General features: G+C 40.4%; 1 protein-coding gene across 1 annotated transcript in view; it reads left to right on the forward strand.

Annotated features, from left to right (window-relative positions):
* Window position 1: 1 nt before the first annotated feature.
* ZSWIM6 (zinc finger SWIM-type containing 6) overlaps window positions 2–25217 on the forward strand; it is a 200342-nt gene continuing 175126 nt past the window's right edge. The window contains exon 1 of the mRNA XM_036848198.1: window positions 2–1002. Coding sequence (XP_036704093.1) covers window positions 234–1002 — 769 coding nt within the window. The 5' untranslated portion in view covers window positions 2–233. The remainder of the gene's footprint in view (window positions 1003–25217) is intronic.

Below are 25217 nucleotides of genomic sequence, written 5' to 3' on the forward strand. Positions count from 1 at the left end.
GAGCCCCGCCCCCCGCGTCACAGCAGTCTGACATTCTCACAACCCTTCGGGCACCCAACCCCAGCGCCCCCGCTACCCCCGTGTCCGCTGAGCGCTCTATTTATGTTTCAGCCCAGCGATTTGCATAGGTCCCGCCCTTGGCCCTAGGTTCCCCTATCGGGGCCCCGCCTCAGCCTCGACGTCACGGTGAGGGCCCCACCTCTTGTGCCCGTACAAGGAGCGGCGGGCCCTAGATGGCAGCGTGGCGTCGCGGCGGCGTGTGCGTGTCGCGCTTCCTTGTGCCGTTTATAGGGTCCTGGCACTTCCGCTGTCGGGTTAGAAGCGGCGCGGTCATGGCGGAGCGCGGACAGCAGCCTCCTCCCGCGAAACGGCTCTGCTGCCGGCCGGGCGGCGGCGGCGGCGGCGGCGGCGGCGGCGGGGCCAGCAGCGGCGGCGGAGGAGCGGGTGGCGGTTACAGCTCTGCCTGTCGGCCGGGCCCGCGGGCGGGCGGCGCGGCGGCGGCGGCGTGCGGGGGCGGCGCAGCGCTGGGGTTGCTGCCGCCGGGCAAGACCCAGAGCCCCGAGTCGCTGCTGGACATCGCGGCGCGCAAGGTGGCTGAGAAGTGGCCGTTCCAGCGCGTGGAGGAGCGCTTCGAGCGCATCCCGGAGCCGGTGCAGCGCCGCATCGTCTACTGGTCCTTCCCCCGCAGCGAGCGGGAGATCTGCATGTACTCGTCCTTCAACACCGGCGGCGGCGCCGCGGGCGGCCCCGGCGAAGACAGCAGCGGCCCCGGCGGCGCGGGCGGCGGCGCGGGCGGCGCAGGCGGCGGCGGCTCCTCGTCCTCGCCGGTCGCCACCTCGGCCGCCGCCGCCGCTGCCGCCGCCGCCGCCGCCGCCGCTGGGGCCGGGGCCCCGTCGGCGGGGGCCGCCGGGTCGGTGGACGGCGGAGACGAGACACGGCTGCCCTTCCGCCGGGGCATCGCGCTGCTGGAGAGCGGCTGCGTCGACAACGTCCTGCAAGTCGGTGAGTCACGGGGCAGTCGCGGGGCTGTCTGTCCGTCCGTCAGTCCCTCGGGGGGGCGCCCGCCCGCTCCCCTCCCCTCCCGGCAGCCCCTCAGCCCAGCGCGCGCCCGCACCCCGCCCCCGCCCGGTGCCCTCACCGTCCCGGATAGTCCTCCCGAGCGGAGCGCCCATTTCCTCCCCGCCCCTCCCCGCCTCCCCCCGCCCCCTGTCTCCCCGGACGGGCCAGCGCGAGGGGGAAATGAATCAGCAGGACGCGCCCCTCCGCGGGGTCCGCGGGGTGGGTGTCGGGTGCCCCCGGCCCGCTCGATTCCCCGCCCTTCTTCCGGGGAGCACGTCCTGGAGGGCTGCTCGCCTGTTTTGGGGGGTGAATGTGGACAAAGGCGCGGGCTGACGGCCGGGCTCCGGCGGAGGGTGTCTGTGGCGGGGCCGTGCGGGGCGGGGGAGGGAGCGCGGGCCGCACAGACAATGCCGGCCGGGGCCGAAACGGCGGCCGGGCCGCGCTCTGCGCTCTCCCTCCTGTCTCCCCTTGTCTGTCGCTCGCTCGTCTTTCTTTCTCCTCTTCCTCCCCCTCCCCAACCCCCGCCCCTTCCATTTGAGGGAGGGAAATACATTTTAATGCCACTCGGCTGCCTCTCTTCTCCTGGCTTCGACGGGCTGGCGGCCGCGGAGCTCCGGGCGTCGCTGCGGCGTCTGGACTGGCCCGGGCGAGCTCCGCCGGCCGCCCCGGGATTTAAATGTCCTTTCCTCCGCGCCTCTCTGTCTCGGGGCCGCGCGGATGGTGGGCGGCGAGCTGGACCCATATCCTGAGGGAGCTCTCCTCGCGAGGACGCCCCCTAATTAAAGGGCGCGAGCCGGGCCGGGGGCGGCTGGCTCTTCCCCGTTCCGGGGCGCCGCGGCGTGCCCGGGGCTTCTGCCGCCTGAGTTCGGTTTGAGCCCGAGGGACCGGGGGTCGTGCTCTGTGCGATTCGCGGGGAGCGGTGACGGGCTTGGCGCTCTCGGCCGGCGCCTGCAGGAGCGTGAGGCGAAGGGGCTCCGCGGCCGCTCCCGCGTCCCTCCCTGCGTGACCGCCTGGCAGCCGGGCACGACCCCGCACTTTGTTCTCATTTTCAGGTTTATTTGTGCCCCTTTCAGTTTTCTGTCACCCTCCGAAAAGGGGAAACCAAACAAAAGAGTCTCTTTATTTCTTTTCGGGGCTTGTAAAGTAGAAGATATTTGACAAAGGTGAGAATAGGACTTGTGGTTTAAAGCTGCACAGCCCTTCTTTTTCTGACAGACCATGAGAGTTTTCTCAAATACCGAATTTTAAAAGCTTTCCCTGTCCTCCCCCTCCCCCCACCCTTCAGTGTGTTTTTCTGGTCAGATATTTTTTTCAGCTGTAGCGCTGGGGATGTTTGAGCTGCACGGAAAAGAACAATGCTATAGTGAAACTCCCCTTTCCCCGTATTTTTCTCCTGATTGCAAAACGACGTATTTTCTACCCCCCTTCTCATATTGCTGTCTATTTAAACTGTGGTGGTGAGCACGGTTCCTAATGAATGGGGAGAGGTTTGGAAGCATCACTGCCTCTGATTTTTAATTTAATCTTCTCTTTCCGTAGTCAGTTCCTTTTATCCTTCTCTTTGGGAGTCGGGTGGGGGGGCTGGGTGGGGCCCCAAGAGAGACTTAAAGATTTGTTTTAATCCTATCTGGTTACTTTGAATTCTGATGCAATCTGCAAACGTGATTTTCTGCATGGTCATTTATTTGTAAAGGCAGCCCCCAGTGTTGCCTTTTTCTAGGTTAGATACCCCTTTCCTTATGTCTAGAGGGGGGTTTAACTTCTGAGGCCATCCATCCTTTAAAAAAAATCTAATTAACAGCCTTTCAAGTTATTACCGCCCCCCCCCCCCCACCCCTTGTTTCCTGCCTGGTTGAAATGGATTGAAGCACATCCATGGTTTCTCAGTATAACTAGTTTGTGAGTTTTTATGGCTTGGCTGGCAATGCTGAGTTTTTTTTTTTCCCCCTTCTGTGCTTGACTCTGCTTGCAAGCAATGAGGAATGACAGGAGAGCACATAGGGAGGGTTTCTTGGCTGATTGCATTTAAGCCAGGAATTCACTGTGAAAATAAAGCCAAGGGACGATAAATAAAAGATGCAATCTTCTCTAGGAGACAGACACACAGCGTGGGCTTTGCCTGCTTTCATTGGTGAAGAGGCCGGGGTGAGTTGTAAAAGAAAATAGTAACTTTCTGAATAGTCCCGGGAGGAGAAGGAGGCCACTGAATGGAGCTGGCAGTGGTTGATGTGAAGTAGATGCTTCTTATATAGTTTGAAGAGTTGACCACCCCTTTGGAAACACTTAACATACGTGCTAAACAAGTGCTGTACAAATTGTGGAAAATATTCTTTTTTCCCTTCTGAGTTCTGCCAATTTCCTTAACTTCCAAGTTGTATTACTTGTTGTGCCAGTCAGTTTAGAGATGGAAGGCTGTTAAATGCCTGGCAGCTGGCACTGTGAGATAGAAAACTTATGACCGAGATTTTTTTTTCTTAAAGAAGAACAGAGAGAGTGGCTAGATTAACCATCTAATTTAGCTCTAAGTGGTGGTTTGAATTGGAACTAACATGAAGCTTATTTTATGTTTTTGTGATTTGAGGTAGAACCCTTTCACTTCATAACCTGAAATGGAAAAGAACAGAATGCTGTGTTGATAGCATCATAAGCAATTTTCTGGTATTGCAAAATTACAAGTTTGTTTGTACAGGAAGTATTCTTTGACTTTTGTAGAGATGACTAAATTGTAGATACAATACAATCTAGTTGTTGGACTTTATTTTACACTTACAATGTTGAAGATTATTTAAGGATTGAGGGACAGAGAATTGGGATTTCCCGGAAATGAAACATACTTGCATAGTTATTTTTCAACTCCTAGATTTTAAGAAGAAGAAATTTAAAGGAAAAAAAATTAAACCTTTGATGTAGGAGTTGTAAGCAATATTTAATTGGTACAGAGCTGTTCGTCAGTTGATTATGGGAAGTTTTGGAGGAAGTGTTGTTGGCTTATTATTGTTAACTAATGATATATTGGGTGGGAGCTATTGCTGAAGGTGCTTGTTTGTAAATATTATTGACAATATTCCAGTAATGATTTAGAAGTCACATAAATTTTCCCAAAAATTTTGCCTGGGAGAGAGCATCCCTAATGGGACCTGAAACTTGAATTGTTAAGGAAGAGAAAGATATAAGTTAACTGATTTAAAAAAAATCTAAGTTTCTGTAGGATTGAAAACATGATGAACCAAGTTAAGCAACTAACTGGAGCAAATATTTGCCACATGTTTGACCAAAGGCTGGCAGATAATTCCTAAAAATGGGGGAAAAAAGAGAAATGAATAACCTGGTAGAAAAATGGAGAACACATTTCACAAAGAAGTGCAAATTATTAATAAATGTATTTATCTCCACTTGGCACACGGGTAGACATTACCCAGAATTGATTGAGGAGGTGGGAGAATGGGATGCTGCCTCCCCTGATGTTTGGCACAATCTTTTTGTGTCATTTCTAGGAATTTATTCCATAGATATAATGATATTAGTGCACGGTGATGTTCATTACAGTGAGCGATGCTCATTGCAGTATGGTTTGCAATACCAAAAAGCTGGAATCAAGCTAAATTTCTATCAGAAGGGAAGTGGCCAAGTAGTACTCAATGGAATACTATACAACCATGAAAAAACAAAGTAGATTTTTATATACTGACAAGAAGAGGTGACCAGCATATTTCATTTAAAAACAAGTCAACTCTATACTACAAAGCTACAGTAATCAAGACAGTATGGTACTGGCACAAAAACAGAAATATAGATCAATGGAACAGGATAGAAAGTCCAGAGATAAACCCATGCACATATGGTCACCTTATTTTTGATAAAGGAGGCAAGAATATGCAATGGAGAAAAGACAGCCTCTTCAGTAAGTGGTGCTTGGAAAACTGAACAACTACATGTAAAAGAATGAAATTAGAACACTCCTTAACACCATACACAAAAATAAACTCAAAATGGATTAAAAACCTAAATGTAAGGCCAGACACTATCAGACTCTTAGAGGAAAACATAGGCAGAACATTCTATGACATAAATCACAGCAAGATCCTTTTAGACCCACCTCCTAGAGAAGTGGAAATAAAGGCAAAAATAAACAAATGGGACCTAATGAAACTTAAAAGCTTTTGCACAGCAAAGGAAACCATAAACAAGAGGAAAAGACAACCCTCAGAATGGGAGAAAATATTTGCAAATGAAGCAACTGACAAAGGATTAATCTCCAAAATTTACAAGCAGCTCATGCAGCTCAGTATCAAAAAAACAAACAACCCAGTCCAAAAATGGGCAGAAGACCTAAATAGACATTTCTCCAAAGAAGATATACAGATTGCCAACAAACACATGAAAGGATGCTCAACATCACTAATCATTAGAGAAATGCAAATCAAAACTACAGTGAGGTATCACCTCACATCAGTCAGAATGGCCATCATCAAAAAATCTACAAACAGTAAATGCTGGAGAGAGTGTGGAGAAAAGGGAACCCTCTTGCACTGTTGGTGGGAATGTAAATTGATACAGCCACTATGGAGCACAGTATGGAGGTTCCTTCAAAAACTAAAAATAGAACTACCATACGACCCAGCAATCCCACTACTGGGCATATACCCTGAGAAAACTATAATTCAAAAAGAGTCATGTACCAAAATGTTCATTGCAGCTCTACTTACGATAGCCAGGACATGGAAGCAACCTCAGTGTCCATCGACAGATGAATGGATAAAGAAGATGTGGCACACGTATACAATGGAATATTACTCAGTCATAAAAAGAAACGAAATTGAGTTATTTGTAATGAGGTGGATGGATCTAGAGTCTGTCATACAGAGTGAATTAAGTCAGAAAGAGAAAAACAAATACTGTATGCTAACACATATATATGGCATCTAAAAAAAAAAAAGGTTCTGAAGAACCTAGGGGCAGGACAGGAATAAAGATGCAGACGTAGAGAATGGACTTGAGTACACGGGGAGGGAAACGGTAAGCTGGGACGAAGTGAGAGTGTGACATGGACTTATATATACTACCAAATGTAAAATAGATAGCTAGAGGGAAGCAGCTGCATAGCACAGGGAGATCAGCTCAGGGAGATCAGCTCGGTGCTTTGTGTCCACCTAGAGGGGTGGGATAGAGAGGGTGGGAGGGAGACGCAAGAGGGAGGAGATATGGGGATATATGTATATGTATAGCTGATTCACTTTGTTAGAAAGCAGAAACTAACACACCATTGTAGAGCAATTATACTACAATAAAGATGTTAAAAAATAAAATACAAACAAGAAAATTTTAAGCGAAAAAAAACAAAAACAACTCATCTGTTCATGTAGTATGCTGCAATTTCTGTTTAAAACAAAAAAGATGGACTTGCATATAGGTGTATAAAAATGTGGAAAGGGTACACAAGCAACCATTGAATAATGAGTATCTTTGGAGGAGGGCAGTCAAATGAATGGGCAAGGTTTTAGGGGGAATTTTACTTTTCATTGTTATTATGGTTGGATTTTTCTTAAAACTAGCAGCATATACTTTTGTAATAAGTCTTAAGATAGTTATCCTTGTGTTTTTTTTTTTTTTTTGAAATCAGCCTTGAATTTTTTTTTTTTTAATTTTTATTTATTTATTTATTTATTTATGGCTGTGTTGGGTCTTCGTTTCTGTGCGAGGGCTTTCTCTAGTTGCGGCAAGTGGGGGCCACTCTTCATCGCGGTGCGTGGGCCTCTCACTATCCCGGCCTCTCTTATTGCGGAGCACAGGCTCCAGACGCGCAGGCTCAGTAATTGTGGCTCACAGGCCCAGTTGCTCCGCGGCATGTGGGATCTTCCCAGACCAGGGCTCAAACCCGTGTCCCCTGCATTGGCAGGCAGACTCTCAACCACTGCGCCACCAGGGAAGCCCCTATCCCTGTGTTTTTAATTAATGCATTATTTTTTGTTTTGGGGTGTGTGTGTGTGTGTGTGTGTGTGTGTGTGTGTCTCCTTTCTGAAGAACTGGTGTACACTCAATTTTTGTTTTTTGAAACACCATTTCCTTATTTGTGACTAAACAATCATTTAAAAGCAAGAAATGTCTAAACAAAACTAGAAACTAGTCTTTTGTAGGAGAAGGAAGGAGCTAGATTTTTTGGTTTTTTTTCTGGTTCCTTTTGGGAGAGAAATTCTGTTTACACTTTGTTAAACATTCTTATGGTCTTTTCAGATTTGTTACTTAAAATTTCATGATTTAGGGGGCAGCAAAGCAGTAAAAGGGGATCATTATTAGATTTAAGATGGTTAAAATTTTAATCAGCTAACTTAAGGCTAATTTGTTGGCCTTTGAGTATTTTGATTTTCTTTACAGACCAGAGATTATTGTATAAAGATGTGATTCTAAATGCACTTTGAGAGTTAGGTGTTTTGTTTATTGATGATAATATAGTTAATTGAATGTAATTTTGAGATTAAGGTAATGATATAGAACAAATTTGAATCAGAGCCCTATGCTTGTTCTGTCTTTTGGTTAATGAAAAATTACACAAAAGGAAAAAAATTTGAAACTAGTTGCATATGTTTTTTTATTGTGGTTCTATCTGAGTTGAGATGTTTGCTTTGCTTACAATTGATTTTTCAAAGTATGGAGCATCTCAGATGTGCTCAGCATTGTTCTGAGGGAGTTTCAATTTTAGGTGAAGCAATCTTGGAATTTTTTATGATACTTGGTTCTCCAATGGTTAGTATTGGTCCAATGAAGAAATCTGAAGTGTTTGGGAGACAGAATACTTTTCGTAGCCAAAAGATTTCAACAATACTGGAAGGTGGAATTGCAGATTTGAATTAAGCAAATTATTTCTACTCTTGCTTCAGTCTTTAATTTCCTGCCCTACACACTTGTATTCTGAGTACACCCTGGGATTGAGGAGGAAAAGGCCACCCACATTATTTTAACTGTGCATTGAGTTTCATCCTTTTTGCAGATGAGAGACTCGGATACCTTTCCTTCTTAAAAGATCAGAATTCCGTGGAATGTGTTGTCTAAAGAACAATTATTGCAATTAATTGAACAATTGAAGTCAGTGTTGTCTTAAGTATGTCCTGGCCAACTGTTAAGATGTTTATCTGTTTATCCTTGGCTTCTTTTCTTTTCACAATGGGTAATCAGTTACTATCAGTTCCAACTCTAAATGTTTGGTCTGGAAAGATGCAGGGCAGCATGTCTTTTTTACTCACAATCATATTAAGAGTTTACTTAAGAATGTGTGATTTTAGCTAGTAATATGTTCAGTGAACAGGATGGCAATGGAGGAATGACTGATGCTTTCGTTTAAGAAAGCTGTCCCTTTTAAAAATTATACGAACGGGTCTGTACTAATTCCAAATGCTTACGTGCTTTATATTTTTGTGTTAGAAAATCGGTTTTCTTCAGTGATGCAAAATGAATTTGGTACCTTTATTTTAAGAAACTTATGTATACATATGACAAGACAAACTCGTGTTAGAAATTTTTATAGGGGCCATCATTAAACTTGAACTGCTGTTGACCTTCACCTGTTATATTTAAGAGGACAAATATCCTACAAGAGAAAGCAGATTATAGGTAAGTATCAACATCTTAGAAACAAAGCAGATTATAGGCAACTATTTTTTAAATGGTAATAAACTATATGGAGCCCACAAAACCATTTTCAGTTACCTTTCAAATTACTATTATTTAGTTTGAAAAATCATGCTTTCTCCCGATAAAAATGTAATCTAATTTTCTTGGTTTATTAATTTTTTTATGTATGTAAACATTTGGGGATTACTGTAAATTAGAAAACATGAGCTATTTCCTCCTTATAATGAATGGAAAGACTCATCTCTTTCTGAGAAATCAGTACCAAGTGGTAATTTGGAGAAATATGTTACATAGTCTTGTCCCATGGAAAGAGACTTGTTTCTCAATCCTAGCCAGAGTCTCAAAAATAAAGTGTATTAGATTTGTTTGAAAAATCTGAGTGTCTTTCCACTTCTTGCTTTCAGTGCCATGTGTTCTGCTAAGAATTTGCTTTGTACATGGTTTTCAATTCTTTAAAAATAGGATGCTTCCTTTATTTTTTTGATCTAGAAAAGGTAGCCAAAGCAAGCTTTGGAGAGAATGCAGTGCAAAATCTGCTTTTCATTTTGAACTTAAAGATTGACCTTCAGCTGATAGTAAGTGAAGTCTGTTGGAAAAGGGTATGCTAAGTGTTTTATATTTGTGGAATTCTTTAGTGATAATTAGTTTTTTGTCAGCATATGTTACATATATTTATTTATGTATTTATTTGTAACAAATTTGATGTTCCCAAGTGAGAGAAAAGGAGACAGATGAACCTCCGTATCATTTGAGTATCATTACCCCAAGCATATTTTAGTGACCTCTGTGTACAGGTGTACTCTTCTGTTTCTTCTTAAATATGCGAACGGATGAGATTCTGTTTTTACACAATACTCTTGCATGATAGTTATTATCTACCTGTAGAGCTCTGAATATTTGTAGAGATCGATTCCAGCTTCTCCCATTTTGCTCATGAGGAAACTGAGGCCCAGTCATGTTGAGTAATTTGTGCAGAGAGGCATAGTAAATAGCAAAGTTAAACGTGGAGTCTGTTTTTCCACTACTCAGGCTGCCTCCTAGTTTGCTGGGAATGTTTGGTAAACTTCAGAAAATCTCAGAAATCAGAACAAGCATATAGTGAATGTAAATTGACTATGCTGTTGGAGAGATTATTTGGCTAACATTTCATTGAATGTTATAAAAGTATTTCTAGATAACATTTTAGTTTCAGGCCAGATTCTAATGGCTTCAGTTAAGCAGTGATTCTGGCATGCTTAGTACATGCTAGTATAAAACATTTGTAGACATTTGGAAACTGTAGAGATGTTCTCTGATGAGATTAAAGTTCAGGAAAAGTTAGTTATGATTGCTAGCTGTATGAAACTATATTACAGTTGGTGTGAGTACACATGACTGTATGCATACCTCCTTGTAATACAGAATTTACCAGAAGGTGAAAATACTACATACACAGGACGATAGAAGTCAATACCCAGTAAGAAATTTGTCTGTTCTGAACTTAGTATGTATATGAAAACTTATTCAGTGGTGTCTGTGTTTGACCTGTTTTTGTACGTTTTTCAGTGTTTCTGTCAGTGTCACCCCCACCCTCATCGCTAGTAACTAGTACTATATACATAACCCTTAGGTACACTTCTTTCACGTAATTGATGTGGCCTCAAAGCTTTATTAACATCTCTTTATAAAGACCTTGTGTTATTTCGGGCTTTTCTTTATTGTGCTGAGCGTGATTTACAGTGAGCCTCTTAATACTGCTGCAACAACATTTCCAGTCAACACTTTCAGAGCACTTAACCATGTGCCAGATACTGCTCCAAGTACTTTATATTTCTTAACGGCCCTATGAGTTAGGTACTTTTATTATTTTCATTTCACAGATGAGAAAACTGAAGCATAGGGAAAAAGCGCAAGTAACTTTTGCCCAAGGTCACACAGGCTGGTAAATTACGGAGCCAGACACAGCCTCTCTGGGCTGGTACTCTTACCTCCTAAATAATATTACTTGTGATGTGTCATCGTTAACTGTTCTAGAAAGTTCATCGTCATGTTTATAGTCTCTTGGTACTTTTTAGGGTGATTTTTCACAGTAGCCAGAATTTTAAATTGTGATCAGAGCTATGATTTTTAACATGTATTTTAAAAATTTGATTTGAAAAACTGCACTTTAAAAATACCTTTTGTGGGACCTACTGTATAGCACAGGGAACTCTGCTCAATGTTATGTAGCAGCCTGGATGGGAGGGGAGTCTGGGGGAGAATGGATACATGTATATGTATGGCTGAGTCGCTTTGCTGTGCACCTGAAACTATCACGACATTGTCAATCGGCTATACTCCAATATAAAACAAAAAGTTAAAAAAAGTGCCTTTTTGAACGAATTTCAGCTTTGGAAGATGGTTGTGTGGGGTGATTTTGATCATCATTCATCAGACATTTTTAACTTTTGAAAGAGGAATAACTTGCATGTTAGATCTAATTGCAATATATATGTCGCATATATATATTTATCTTGTATAACTTTTTGAATGTTATGATTGAAAATTATACTATTTCTTGTGCTGATAAAAAGATTTAATTTTCTTTGAAAGAGATAGGTAATTGGAAGGATGTTAATTGGAAGGATGCAGTAGAACCTGTCAGTACATCTAAACTCTTACTAACTGAAAAAGCTGATCAGATAAATTGGAAGCTCATTTAGTGAATTAATGTGGTTAAAGTTCAGGTGACTCACTGCCTGGTCCTTCGTTATTTAACAGTCTGTTTATTTAAAGCATTTTTCATTGTTAATTGGTGTCAGATCTCTAATGTTAGAAGGTATTATATGGAAAATATGCATAAGAAGATAGTACATAGAATGAGTCCACAGAAGCAAGATTTAAATTCTCTTAATTACGTTAGTACAATTTAGAATGCTGCATGTGCCATGTTGTAGCTGTTAAATATTTGCTGACAGTGATCAGTATTTTTATAAATGAAGTATAGGTATTTTATCATTTCACTGTAAATGGCAGAGCCTGGAGCCTCTTCTGGTGTTACTGTTGGTCTTTTTTTTTTTTTTTTTTTTTTAAAATCTTATTTATTTATTTATTTATGGCTGTGTTGGGTCTTCGTTTCTGTGCGAGGGCTTTCTCTAGTTGCAGCAAGTGGGGGCCACTCTTCATCGTGGTGCGCGGGCCTTTCACTGTCGCGGCCTCTCTTGTTGCGGAGCACAGGCTCCAGACGTGCAGGCTCAGCAGTTGTGGCTCACGGGCCTAGTCACTCCGTGGCATGTGGGATGTGGGATCTTCCCAGACCAGGGCTCGAACCCGTGTCTCCTGCATTGGCAGGCAGATTCTCAACCACTACGCCACCAGGGAAGCCCACTGTTGGTCTTTTGGTAAAGGCTGGCAGAAGTTGAATGTAGCACTGTAGTATTTGGTTACGTTGAACCTTTGTTCCTGCTACTGCTTTATATTAACTCATTTCTACAAAGAAGATGGTCATGATTTTTATAAATATTTGTCGTAAAATAAACTGCTAAAACACAAATACCAGAAGTTTATAATCAGATGTATGTGAGAGAGGACTTTTTAAAAAAATAAGTTTACCTTATTTCTTTAGGACTTTTTTTTTTAATTTAATTTTTTAATTTTTAATTTTTTTTTGTCCATGCGGCGGGATTTAACCTGGGCCTTCAGCAGTGAAAACACTGAGTCCCAACCACTGGACCTCCAGGGAAGGTCCCGGACTTTGTTTTTTTAAAGCATTCAAGTTTCCTTAGCACTTAGGATTTTGAACTCCTGACACCATATTCTAGTTCTTTCTTGCTTCTCTCCTACAATTATCACCTTGTAATTTTTGTCTTATATTTTCTCTAGACCATGGTAAAGCTGAGGACTGAAATGACCAATGGCTGCTTTGTGATGATGGCAGAATCAAGTGAGACTTGAGAGTAGGAGTGAAGGGAGCCTCTGAACCTAACCTGCCTCAGAGCTCAAGTATCTTTCTTCTTTTCCCTCCTTCTCTAATGCCCATGCTTTTCCCCTTCCTTTCTTGGGCATGGGGGAATGGAGCGGGGGAGTGAGGAATAGTAGAGAGTGGTAGGGAGAAAGGCAAGAAATCGGAAGAGGTAGGAAATACCAACCAAGAGAGTGTGTTCCATTACCTTTCTTTCCCAGCCACTGTCCCCTTCCCTTCAACCTCCCTTGATTTAGGGAAATAAAACTGAGGTCACAAGGACCTATGTGTTCCAGCTGCTGCTTGGCTGCTATTTTTAGCCTGGCCCTCCATCAGGCTGGCACTAGGCCATGATGGCATAGGGCCAGCACGTTGTGGGACTGCTTGGCAAATGTCAAAAACTTAACTTTTCAGTTATTAAACTGAACTAATTTTTGTATGTATTCTGTGTTATGATATTCTACTTACCTCTACTTTTTCGAAATGGGATGTGCTTTTTTTTTAAGAAAGGATTGATTTTTGATAGTAGTCATCGTACTGTGATAACTATTTTAGGTAGGAGAAAGATTTAAGAATTGCCTTATCAGGTCAGACATATATCCTGATCAATAATTTTGGTTTTGTGGTGGCACCAAGAGCTGTGAGATTTGCCTGATTAATTTAAAATGCCTTGGGCATCTTTAAAATTGCCATTCCTGTTGAAGTTGTAGAGTCTAAATTGGTTTATATAATTATAGGTGTCATTAGACATTTAAAAAAAACACATGTACTGTTTTTTTCTACAGTTGTCAGTGTTCTCTTTGCTAACATAGTTGTGTGTGTTTAGGTTTGGTTAATGCTGTAAGAACATGTTTAGCAAATAAAAAGCTTACTATTTATTCTAGTAGGGAGTATAGGTGGGTTTTGGTTGAAATAGCAGTATCTGGGTCTAGATTCTATATACCCTAGAACCAGTATTATGTGGGTTGTATTTGCAAACTGAGTTTTAAACTTTTGGATGCACATGTGAATTTAAAACTTTACTTGATTATCAGTTGTACTCAGAATGAAAAATATGTTGTATTTGTTCTTGTATAATTTTGGAAAGAAGTGAAAAGAATGTCACAGTGTGAATCTGTAGTATGTTTGGAAGGGACTTTGGTAAGAAGAACAGTATTTATATTCTTTCCATAGTGGTACATAGAAAAGCTGAGGGTATGTTAGGGATGATTTTCAGTGTACCATGGACCACACTGAATATGAATAGAAACAGGGATGATGATTATTATTCGCTTACTCAATGAATTGTGGTGTAATGTACTTAGATCTGCTGAATGTCAGGATAACATTTAGCTAGTGCGTTGATGTGATGCGCTTCTTAAGGTAACAAAATAATTGGCCAAAATAACTAGAAATAGAATCAAATTGATTTTTTTTTCACTTTGTCTTTAAGGTAGTTATTGGATGAATTTTGCTGCATTCACTTTTTTGAAATAAAGCTTAAGGTGAGGGATTTAGTGAAAGGTGACTTGCTGGTCTAATGGCTTAGAGAAGGCAGATGTTTCAGAGTTAATTTAAATTTTTACATCTTAAAATGAGATGCTTCCATTGTGGATAAGAACAAGTTGGGCAACTTACTCTTGCTGATCCAAGAATATTTTGTTTCTTAGAGTGAAAACAAAAATTTCATTAGGGAATATAATCAGAATGTCTTGGGGATAGAGTACATTGAACTATATCACAGTGTATTAATTATACCACGTGGTGTCTTTCTGCAGTTAGAGGTTATGGTAGGTGTATTTTCCAAAAGTGGCTTGGAGATAGATCCACTGATATATCTATGTATGTTTCTATAGATAGGTGTGTGTGTGTGTGTATGTGTATATATATGCACACATATATATATATTTATAATTTAATATGATGCTTAGAACATTATAATCTACTGGATGGTAGTAGGTTAGTGACTATCTTATGGATCCTTAATGTAATTTAGATTTCATTTAGGTGAGTCATGTAAATGATGTCAGCTCCAGTTTAACTAATAAGCTTGATTAAAACCAAAGCCCAGATGGTAGTTTGACTAGTGCTGTTTAAAGTCTTATAAGCAAAGTGCTCAAATGATGTTCCTTATTGGAACTTGTCAGAGCAGTTTCTTTGCAGTTTTTGTGGATCTCTCTTAGCAACTTATTAAAAAGGCATTTTGTCTAAGCTGTTTCATTAAATAGCAGGAAATTCCAAAGTATTGGATAGTATTGCATTTTTGCTTTCAATAAGGACTATTGCAATGGGGAAAAATTTTTTTTGAAACTCTTTATTCATTTTAACAATTTGTGGGAAAATACTTTTATTTTAAAATGGACAGATTTTTAAAAAAATTTTGTTTCAACAGTAATTTAAGTTTCATCCATGATTTTTCATGCTCATTTATTTTCCAGAATTTGTTTTCATAGTTTATAATTTTAGATGTGTTAGAAAAAAAATTGGTGATGTAAGAGCCAGTGACTGAGTTTATTCAAAATTCAGTGTATGTATTAGGTCTGAATTTGCATTAGCTCATAGCTTAGCAGTGGCATTGTCTTTTGATTTTGATAAATCACGGGACATCAGAGTTCTTGTGCTCTTGTATGAAATTTATTTTTTGACACATAAGGATATGGTTTGTATTTTTTAAATGCTGTAACTCTGTGTGTATGTGTTGTGTGTGAACGCCTGTGCGCCTGCGTGCATATGCGTTAGTGTTGGGGTCTTGGGAAGGAATGGTGGTAAAGATGGGCTAAGTGGTGGTGGGTTAAGGCCAGAAAAGCACAAAAAATTCAAGTAGCCATGTTCAGATATAGAGGGTCCCTTTCCTCCTCCCTCTTCCGGAATTTATATTTCACTGGGCTGCTTATTTAATGTTACAAAAACTGTATTTTTTTACTTACTCCCCCCCCCATTCTTCCTGTTAAAGATAGTAACAATTCAGAATGTAATGTATGCAGTGTATAATGGCCATCTTATGGTGGTTTTATGGATGCATTGGCTATTGCATCTCTAAAAGGCTAGTTTTTAAAATTTACTCCTTGAATTGCAGTTCCCCTCTTTGATCCTTTACAGTTGTGGAGCAACTAGTTTTCTCTTTATTTTTGATATGCCTTTTTAATTTTTAGAATTGAGCTTTGAACCTGGCTCTTTCAAGAAGCCTTATTTATTAATTAATCTAGAAAATTCTATGTCTTGACTCTTTCAATAAGCCTTACCCAGGCAATCTAGAACCGTCATACCGTTTTTAAAAAAGATATAATAGTAAATCAAGTTCATAAGTATACTCTGGATTTTTCTCAGTGATGGTGGGTAGACCTTCTGACATTCTGCAAGGGGTTGTTGTAAAGACTGACACTGGCCTGTCTGATTCATGGCCCTTTCCAAACTTGAGAACACAACTGTGGAACTCATCTTTAATGTGAAAATTGGAGAAAATGAGGGATTGTTTCTTATGAGAAATTGCAGTGTGTAGGATTGTAGATTTCTAAGCATCTTTTATAGAGGGGAGCAATAGTTAGGCTATCAAACAACTCAGAATATGAAGTGCTAGCAAATAAATGTAAAAATATTCTGCTATATACTGTTCTTTTAAATAACACTTTATTTACTTTTTAATATTTATTTATTTGGCTGTACTGGGTCTTAGTTGTGGCATGCGGGATCTTCGTTGCAGCATGTGGGCTTTTAGTTACAGCATGCGGGATCTAGTTCCCTGACCAGGGATCGAACCTGGCCCCCCTGCATTGGGAGCACAGAGTCTTAACCACTGGACCACCAGGGAAGTCCCTGCCATATACTGTTACAGGGTCATTTTGAGTTTGCTATTGTTTAGTAGCTATTTCTAGTTTTGTTTTTTTGGGGTGAGAATCACAGAGTATTTAAATAAAAAGTCCCTTTTTGTAGTTGAAAGATAAATCTGCTAGAGTGAAAAAAAATACTGGTAAATTTTAAATCCAGGACAGCCAACTATTAATAGTGTCAGTGCAGTGTGTGTATAGTAGACATTGAAATGTCCCTTGAATGAATGGTAGGCTTAGATTATATGTCAGTATTTATGTGTACCTGTATGAAATTCTCTTAGTTGAAAAAAAATAGCTCCAAGTTCCAATTTCTGTTTGATTTTCTGAATCTGAGTTGTCTCTTAGGAGGTATTTTGAATAGGAATATGACCACAAGATAGGAAGGTTGGTTTTTGAGACTTTATTACCAGCAGTACATTTATACAAATACCGTGTAAGGTTTCTTTCTTCTTTTTCTTATTTGAGGGAACTTTTTCCTTCGAGCTTGTTAACTTGTTAACAGCATCAGCATCAGCCAAAAAACTATTCTGACAGCAGTTTATTTATTAGATGATTCCAGCATCTACACAGAAAATAATTTGGGCATTCCTGTGTAGAACAGTACTTTTGGGTTACCAAAGCAAATAACTTTGAATTTTAAATACCTTCGAGTGATTAAGAGATTGCTTTTTCCTTTTATTTGATACTTCAATTTTTAAAGAAGTTGGCAAAAATAAATTTAACTGGTTTCTTAAAACTTTTTTCAGACGACTTGCAAAACACATATAACTTAAAAACATCCCACAAGATCTTATGCATTGTAAAAAGACATTCACTAATTAGGAGTGTTTATTAAACTGGTCTACAAAATGCTGGTGGCTTTCCCTTGACGTAGAATTTCCTTAAGACCCAGTATTGCATAAAATGGGACACACCAAGCAGTTTTTTTGAACAGTAAGGGTGTACTCCCAATGCTTGTTTCATGAGAGGAGGAATCCAGATACTGGGAGACCGCATGTTCCCATTTGCCCAGTCATTCTTGGTTTATGCCTCTTTTCCTAGCATAATCAGGAATAGTCACCTCTTTCACTCTTATAAGTGTTCCGGTTCAGATGATAACATATATGGTTACCTAGCCATATATCTTGTTTTTCAGAAAGAAAGGGGCAATAAATAAATCAGCTTAAAATTATACTCTGTGTGTTCGCACGGGCATATGCTACAGCGTGTGTGTAGGGAGACAGGAAGGGAGGGAGAGGAGAGTTGTTTGGGACAGAAAGAGCTTTGGTCTTTATCAGTGGGCTCCACTCACTCTCTTCCAGGTAGGAAATAGCTGATTTCTCTCTGCATTCGCATTCACACCAAAAGGAAGCAGTTAATTAAGAGATTCTCCATCTCCATGGGTTTGTTGTGTATTCCCCCTTCCCCCCACTTTTTCACTTTTTGGTAACTTAAAGATATGTAAATTTTCCTATCTTTACTTGATGTTGTAGTGCTCTAGCATATATTTGTATTAATGATATAATTCTATTTTGCACATTTTCTTGCTTTTGATCGATGTTTGCAGGTACTGCTCATTTTAGGTGCTTGCAGTTAACTACACCTGTATCATTTGCTGATCCCATGGCCATGAGCTGGAGAAGATGCCTGACCCATCAGGAGACTAGAATCCTCTTTGATGGGTCTTGTCTTACTGCCTTTGTACCCTTAGGCAGATCACATAGTGGCTCTGAATTTCCTTGAGTCTTATAAAATGAAAATAATTATACCTCTGTCGCCTCTGTCATGAGGCTGTTAAGAGACCTACATGGGAATACATGAAAGTACTTGAATTCTAAATAGTTACACAAAAGGGAAATATATTATTGTTCTACCCCAGTTTTTCCCTGATTTTCTCCATTTATTATCATTTTCTTCTAGTTTTCTATATTTTCCCCAAACCCTGCAATCATCATATCTCGATTTTGTAATCAGATAAGGGAAACATTGTTTTAAAAAAAAAAACAAACTTTCATTACCATTAAAACACTGAAATTCACTATCCAGAGATTAATCTCTGTTAATATTTTATTATCATTATAATTTTGCCTGATCTAGTGCAACTAAACAGAACATATATTATTCAACAAAGTATGCCTTGGCTTTAATGTCTTAATGCCTCTCTTGTTTTTGACCCCAATGATTGATGAATTTTGCCTTCACTGGAACTCTAGTATTATTCTCCTGAAAGTGGAGAGGGGCATGGCTAAGATCAATTCAATTCTATTCTTGAGTAGAATGGACAGTTTATGGATTAACCTAATCACTTGTGATTTAGTTTCTAGGCTTCCCTGAATATTTGCAGTGGATAAGCAGACGATGGAAGATAAAAGACACTCATTCAGATGCATTTCTGAGTTTCTCAAGTCATAGGGCTGTATGTATAAGATCTACATTCCCATCTTCTGGGGACTTGAATCAGTGAAAAGAGTTGATTAACCTTTCTCCTGATTGAAAGATTTACAAGTAAAGTATTCAGAAAAATAGTTTCAAGTTAAATTTTAAGAACTTAATATGAACTGAAATTTTGGTTGTGTATTTTTTTCAATTCTATTTTTGGGCGATCTCATAAATCTTTGCCCTTGAAAGCTGTGCTGATGTGACCTGGATGACCTACTCCACACTCTTTTCTAACTATCCAGTGAAAGGCCTGTTAATGGCCTTTGTATACTTCTAATATGTACCACAGAGCTTTTCATTTTCTTGTATGTGCTCTTCTCATGTGTGTACGTGTGTTAAGAGTGGACTTCATGTATTTGTTTAAGAGTGTTATAATCAGCTTGTGAACTTTGGACAGGCAAGGGTCAGCTCTTATGATATGTATTGCAGGCAGGATGATGTGGCCTGTGCTCTCCCTGTGCAGAACCTTCAGTGGCTTCCCTTTGTTCAGAGGACAGAAGTCATTCATGGCTGTGCAAGGCCTAGCATGGTCCAGCCTGGTCCCTCAGGTGCCTTTTGCACACTGTTCTCCCTTGCCCTTCACTGCCTTTGCCCATGTTCTTTTTTTCTGCTTGGAATGCTCTTCTTTGCCTTAATTGTCAGCTTGGCTTAGAGAAAGCTCCTGGCAAAGAGTTCTCTCCTTTGTAACCCTAATCATAGTTTCCTATGTGAATTTTTTGTCTCCCCCATTAGACTGTATGTGTGTATGTCTATATGTATATATTTTCATATTCACAGTCCCAGTAAAACCCTTTGCACATAGTTGACTCTCAAAAAAAGTTTGTTGAATAAATGGATGAAGGCAGTGGTGTTTTACTTGGGAAATATTTTTCTGACTCTCCGGGAAGAGGCAGTGGTTTTACTCAGTGGCTCGATCTACTAGCTGTCTCACACCTGTCCCACAAAGAATATGTCAGTTTGAAAAACGTAGTCTAGTTTTACGTTTGTGGCCTCTTTTGGCCACTCCCAGACTACCCAAAGGTACTTTTTCATTTGTTTCTGCTGTTAGAGGGACTTCCTTAGAAGAGTTTGAGACGCTCCCTAATCAAGGTCAATTGTATTGGTATGTGGGTTTATATAACATGGATTGAGAAATTCAGTTTGTCATACATGTTACTTGGGAAAAAGCCAAACAGCCGAAGGTTGTGAGAGGATGGTAGGGTGTGTAGTTAGAGCAGGAGACTCACCCACGTTTGTAGGTCAGTTCTCTTCTTCAGTCTTTTTCTCAGTTCTCTTGCATGAGAAGCTGTGTTCCATCTTGGTGGGCAGGGCACTGGCCTTGAACTGAGCTCACGTGCAGGGTCACTGTGGGCCACACAGCAGGTCTGCACGCAGCATCTTTTTCTGTTCGTTATTCTGTGCATTCTTGCCCATGCTTGAGCTTTTTCTCTTTCAATTTTTTTTTGTCCTGTTAATCTTTGATCCGGCACGTTAATCGAACTCAAAAGGAGCAGGCTAGAATGATGCATGTACGAAATATCAAACAAGTATCTGCCACTTGAAGTTATTTCTGTCCCATTAAAGTGATCTTAGACAAACTTGAACTTTTTCCAGTATGTTGTTTGGGGTGGGGTTGGGGGTCAACTCTAATTTGAAACTTGTGTTCATTTGCTGTTTTATGTAGTTGCAGCTCATAATGTCGTCCACTTTTGGACCAGCACTTCTGTGCTTTACAAGCATGATCTCCAGCCCTCATAACAACTTTGGGAAGAAGGTATTCTCTTCGTTCTGTGGCTGAGGAAACTGAGACATGAGATGGCTAAGTCACTCGTGCAGGAGCACCCAGTGGGTCTTTGCTAGACATCTACTCAAGTGGGATTTTTTTCACTGACCCACCTTCTTTCTAAGCATTGCTAAGGGCAGCTTCTCTGCCTGTCTGCATGAAGGAGACCATCCAGAGACCTCCTTGGTCTGTAACACCACTCAAAATCAGCTCCGACCTTTGAAAAATGTTCCATGATTTCTGGAATGTGCTATGTTTTATTTTTTCCTCCTTGATAGTAGTAATGGTCTGATCCATAGTATCTTCTTGCTTCTTGGAGCTGATACTATACTGAGTTAAGTATGACTTTCTTCTTTGCCGAGCTTTAAAAAAAAAGTTTCAGTCACAGTATTTGATGACATTAATAGTTTGGCTTGAAACAGTAACATTTTCTCTTTCATTAGTTCCTTGATTTTAGTGGGAGACTTGGGGGCCATGGATATAGGAGATACTTCGAAGAGAAGTTTAGTATAATAGAAGCTGTGTGAGGCTGCTGAGGTGCACACAGCAGTGTTACTGGAAGGCAGTTTCAAGTGCTGGTGGGTTGTGTTAGCAGCCCTGTTGATGGAGAGATTGAGCAGTTTGCTGAAGTACGGGGACATTCTCTTCTTACTACTAAATTATAGCCTGAAGACCTGTGTAACTCTTAGAGCAAGCCTTAAAATTTTCTTTCCTTCTTTTGTTTTTCGGAAACTCCTCTGTTTGCCGGTGAGGAAAGATTAGATATGTCTTTCCAGGCAACATCCAGGATGTTTCCCTTCTCCTATTCCCTCCTGTGTGTAACCATGAGACTCTATAAAGGAACATTTCTGGAGGCTATTTAATCCACTAGCCTGAGATGCCAAGACCTGTATTTTTTGAGTTGAGAGTAGGTAGTGTAAGGGTGTGCAACCTGACTGGCTAATAGAAGATAGTAAATAAAGTCAGGACACTCTCCTTCCTTATAAGACATGGATTATTAGATTTGCCTTCTTCTGACCTCATTCCTGCTGCCCCCATACCCTCTCCTTGACTTAGTGAACTGCCTGTGGGTTCAACTTTCATTCTATGGCTGGGTGTATCTATCTGTAGCAATTATAGCTTCCTATGTAGACTGGTCACAAGTTAAAAGTTTAGCAAATCTTATGTAACTTGTCATAGTTTTAGCACTTTAACTTATTTAAGGTATATGTTTTGATTATCTGATTTACAAAAGTACCATATAAAAGTCCATCTATGCTGTATAATTGCTGAAATACTGAGTAGCTCTGCTTATTATGACCAAGTTATAGGATGAGTACTCTCTAGAGTGAATGGTTCAAAATGAAATAACTATATGCCTAAAGTGTGATGTGACACCAGATGTGTTTAAGCCCCAAAGGTATGTAGTTATCTCACTACTCTTGCACATACACACAAGTATATTTATGCTTATGGCAAGTGTTTTATGTGCAAAAGAAAACACTTTCTGATAAGTGAAGGAACAGTCCATTATTTTTGAGGGGCTCAGAGATTGTTTGATATTAGAGGCACCATTTCAATGTCCCTGTATTTCTTTAGGGTATAATTGAAATTCATACATCACTGGATTCTAGAGTAAACTGGTATCAAACTGTAAATTTCAAATATTAAGGGTGATTTAGGGAGTTTCTCAAAGTACCATGTTTATGATTTATAGTCTGCCTCTGTACCCAGAGACTTGTTATATACCCCATTCTTAGAGTCTTATTTTGATCATCAGTTGTAATAATTAAAGGTAATAAATGTTGTACTGTGGCTTCCTACTGAAAATAAAAACTCTTTTGTAGTCTACTTAAATTTTTAATTTTGTATGCAGGTTATCTGTCTGGTCTCTTTCTATAGATCATGAAGAATTAAAGGTAGTACCTCAAGCTGATTTGTCCTTTCTATTTTTTTTTTTTTAAATAAACTTATTTATTTATTTTTGGCTGCATTGGGTCTTTGTTGCTGCGCGCGGGCTTTCTCTAGTTGCCGCGAGCGGGGTCTACTCTTCGTTGCAGCGCGCGGGCTTCTCATTGTGGTGGCTTCTCTTGTTGTGGAGCATGGGCTCTAGGCACACGGGCTTCAGTTGTTGTGGCACACGGGCTCAATAGTTGTGGCTCACGGGCTTTAGAGCACAGGCTCAGTAGTTGTGGTGCACGGGCTCAGTTGCTCCACAGCATGTGGGATCTTCCTGGACCAGGGCTCGAACCTGTGTCCCTTGCATTGGCAGGCGGATTCTTAACCACTGCACCACCAGGGAAGTCCTGTCCTTTCTATTTTTAATTCAGTATTAAAATAATGTTTTAATCACATTAAAAATGTGACTAATATTTTTTGTTTATCACAAGTCTACTGTGCTGTTACTGAATAAAGTGATCAGGTTATATTAGTTTCCCCTGTCAAAGGACCAGATACTTCAGTTTGGGGGTTTGGTTGTTAGTTATGACTTAGCTTCCTGTTCACAAACACAGGAGATGACAATTCATTCCTTAGCTTCGGGACTGGTGGAGGCCCATAGTGGCTGCTAGGGCTTCCCTTGGGCTAGAGAAAGGAGAGTTGAGATACTGCCAGCTTTGGCACTCTAAGTAAAATAGCAGTGATGGTAGCTTACCTGTTTACAATGTAATTCTCTTGAGAGGCTTTTTTTTTTTTTTTAAAATATTAAGTGGCAGGAGCCAAATGTTAACATAGTTTTGTAACTGTCTGAGGTCAGTACAAACATTTAAAGCTTTAACTTCTTAAAAAATATAGTTCACAAGTAATTTGTGAAAACAGCATAGTAGAACACTGCCACTATGCTAAGTATCAATATGTCCAATAAAGAGACTGGTGAATTTCTATTCATCTATATTTGTGCTGTCTGATGTGGTAGCATTTGAAATGTGGCTAGCCTGAATTGTGATGTGCTGGAAGTGTAACACATGCAACAGAATTTGAAGACTTAGTGCAATAAAAAGAATGTAAAATATATCATTAATAATTTGTTGAAATGAAAATATTTTGGGTATTGTGGGTTAAATGGAGTGTATTAATTAAAACCAATTTCACCTGTTTCTTTTTACCTTTTTTTAAAGTGGTTACTAGAAAATTTAAAATTACATTTGTGGCTCACATTTTTCTATTAGTGCTGGTCTGTAGACCCTTTGGTCTCATACTAAGTTTTTTTTTTGTTTGTGCACAGAGTTCAGCTATGATTTGGTTGCATACTTGATTTTAACTTTTTGCCAACATAAATCTAAACACCGTATAGTGATTCTTAAACCTTGGTTCCAAGACACTGTACTTTAATTGCCCTTCAAATTATTTGGGACTGTTGTTCAGTCTTAAATTTCTCAGGTAGAAGAACCATCTGCCAACTGATTGTTTTCTAGGTTTGAGATTTCATTGGCTAAGTTATTTCCAATAATCTGAGTCTATATCGATGTTTTCTTTGTAGAAAAGTTCAGTGGATTCGTTCTGATATTTAAAATTGAGATTTTATTTCTTGGTAAGGTATAAAGTAAGTGCTAAAATTCTGTTTTCTTTTGAAAACCATTCCTTAGAAACCTATTGGCCTCTGTAATAATGTAAGGAAACTGTCTTAAAAGTTTGTTTTTTTTCATATGAAGACAGGAGGGTGGGATTTCCTTGAATTTCACAGCGTGTTTTGGATTTTATTGTCAAATGAAAAAAGGCAGTGATGGTTGCACATATCTGTGAATATAATAAAAACCATCAAATTGTATACTTTAAATGGGTGAATTGTATGTATGGTATGTGAATTATATCTGAATAAAGGTGTTAAAAAAAAAAAAGAAAAAGAAAAAAGGCAGACCAACAGAAGATGGCCAGTTCTTTGCTTTGTCTGTGGTAGAAGTTTTCAGAGTGTGGTCCCTTGTTCAGTAGTGTCAGCATCACCTGGGAATTTCTTAGAAATGCGCATTCCTGGCTCCACTTCCGATATACTGACTGGGAATCTCTGGAAGTGGGGCCCAGCATCTGGGTTTTAATAAGCTCCTCAGGTGATTCTGATACATGCAGAACCACTGGCTTAATATACTCCTTAGGGTCCACCCAAGAAAAGGGAAACCACTCTTAAGTTTTAAAAATAGGAATTCAGTTCAGGGGGTTGGTTACACAGATGATGGAGGAGCTGAGACAGCAGGATAGGATGGTGAAGCAGCCTAGAGATTAACAGCAAGGGGAGGAGAACAGTATCGCTAATGGTAGGGTTATGGGCGCTCGGGAGCCAGAGTTACTCTGAGGAGATTGGAATCTCCTGGTAGGAGCAAGAGCCATGAAAGAAATACAGCCACTGCTGGGAACACTTCCTGAAGTAGAGAAGGAGGGAGAGAAATATCCTGGCTCCATTGTTCCTCCCACCTGCCCATTCTCCACCAGTGTTTCCCAAAGACTGAACCCAGAGAAAAGCCAGCTGACCTAGCTAGGAGCCTGAGAAATGATGTCTGCGGTGATCAACTCTCCTGAGATAAAGAGCTCTCATTGATCTGTGGGAATAGGCCCATGACTGGCACATCTGGTTTACACTTTAAAACAAAATAATACTTTGACATAATTTTAAAAATTTAAAGGCATTTTAATACCAAAAAACAATCTCAGGATAGAG

The sequence above is a fragment of the Balaenoptera musculus genome, chromosome 3 (assembly GCF_009873245.2).
Source record: "Balaenoptera musculus isolate JJ_BM4_2016_0621 chromosome 3, mBalMus1.pri.v3, whole genome shotgun sequence".
Classification (NCBI taxonomy): domain Eukaryota; kingdom Metazoa; phylum Chordata; class Mammalia; order Artiodactyla; family Balaenopteridae; genus Balaenoptera; species Balaenoptera musculus.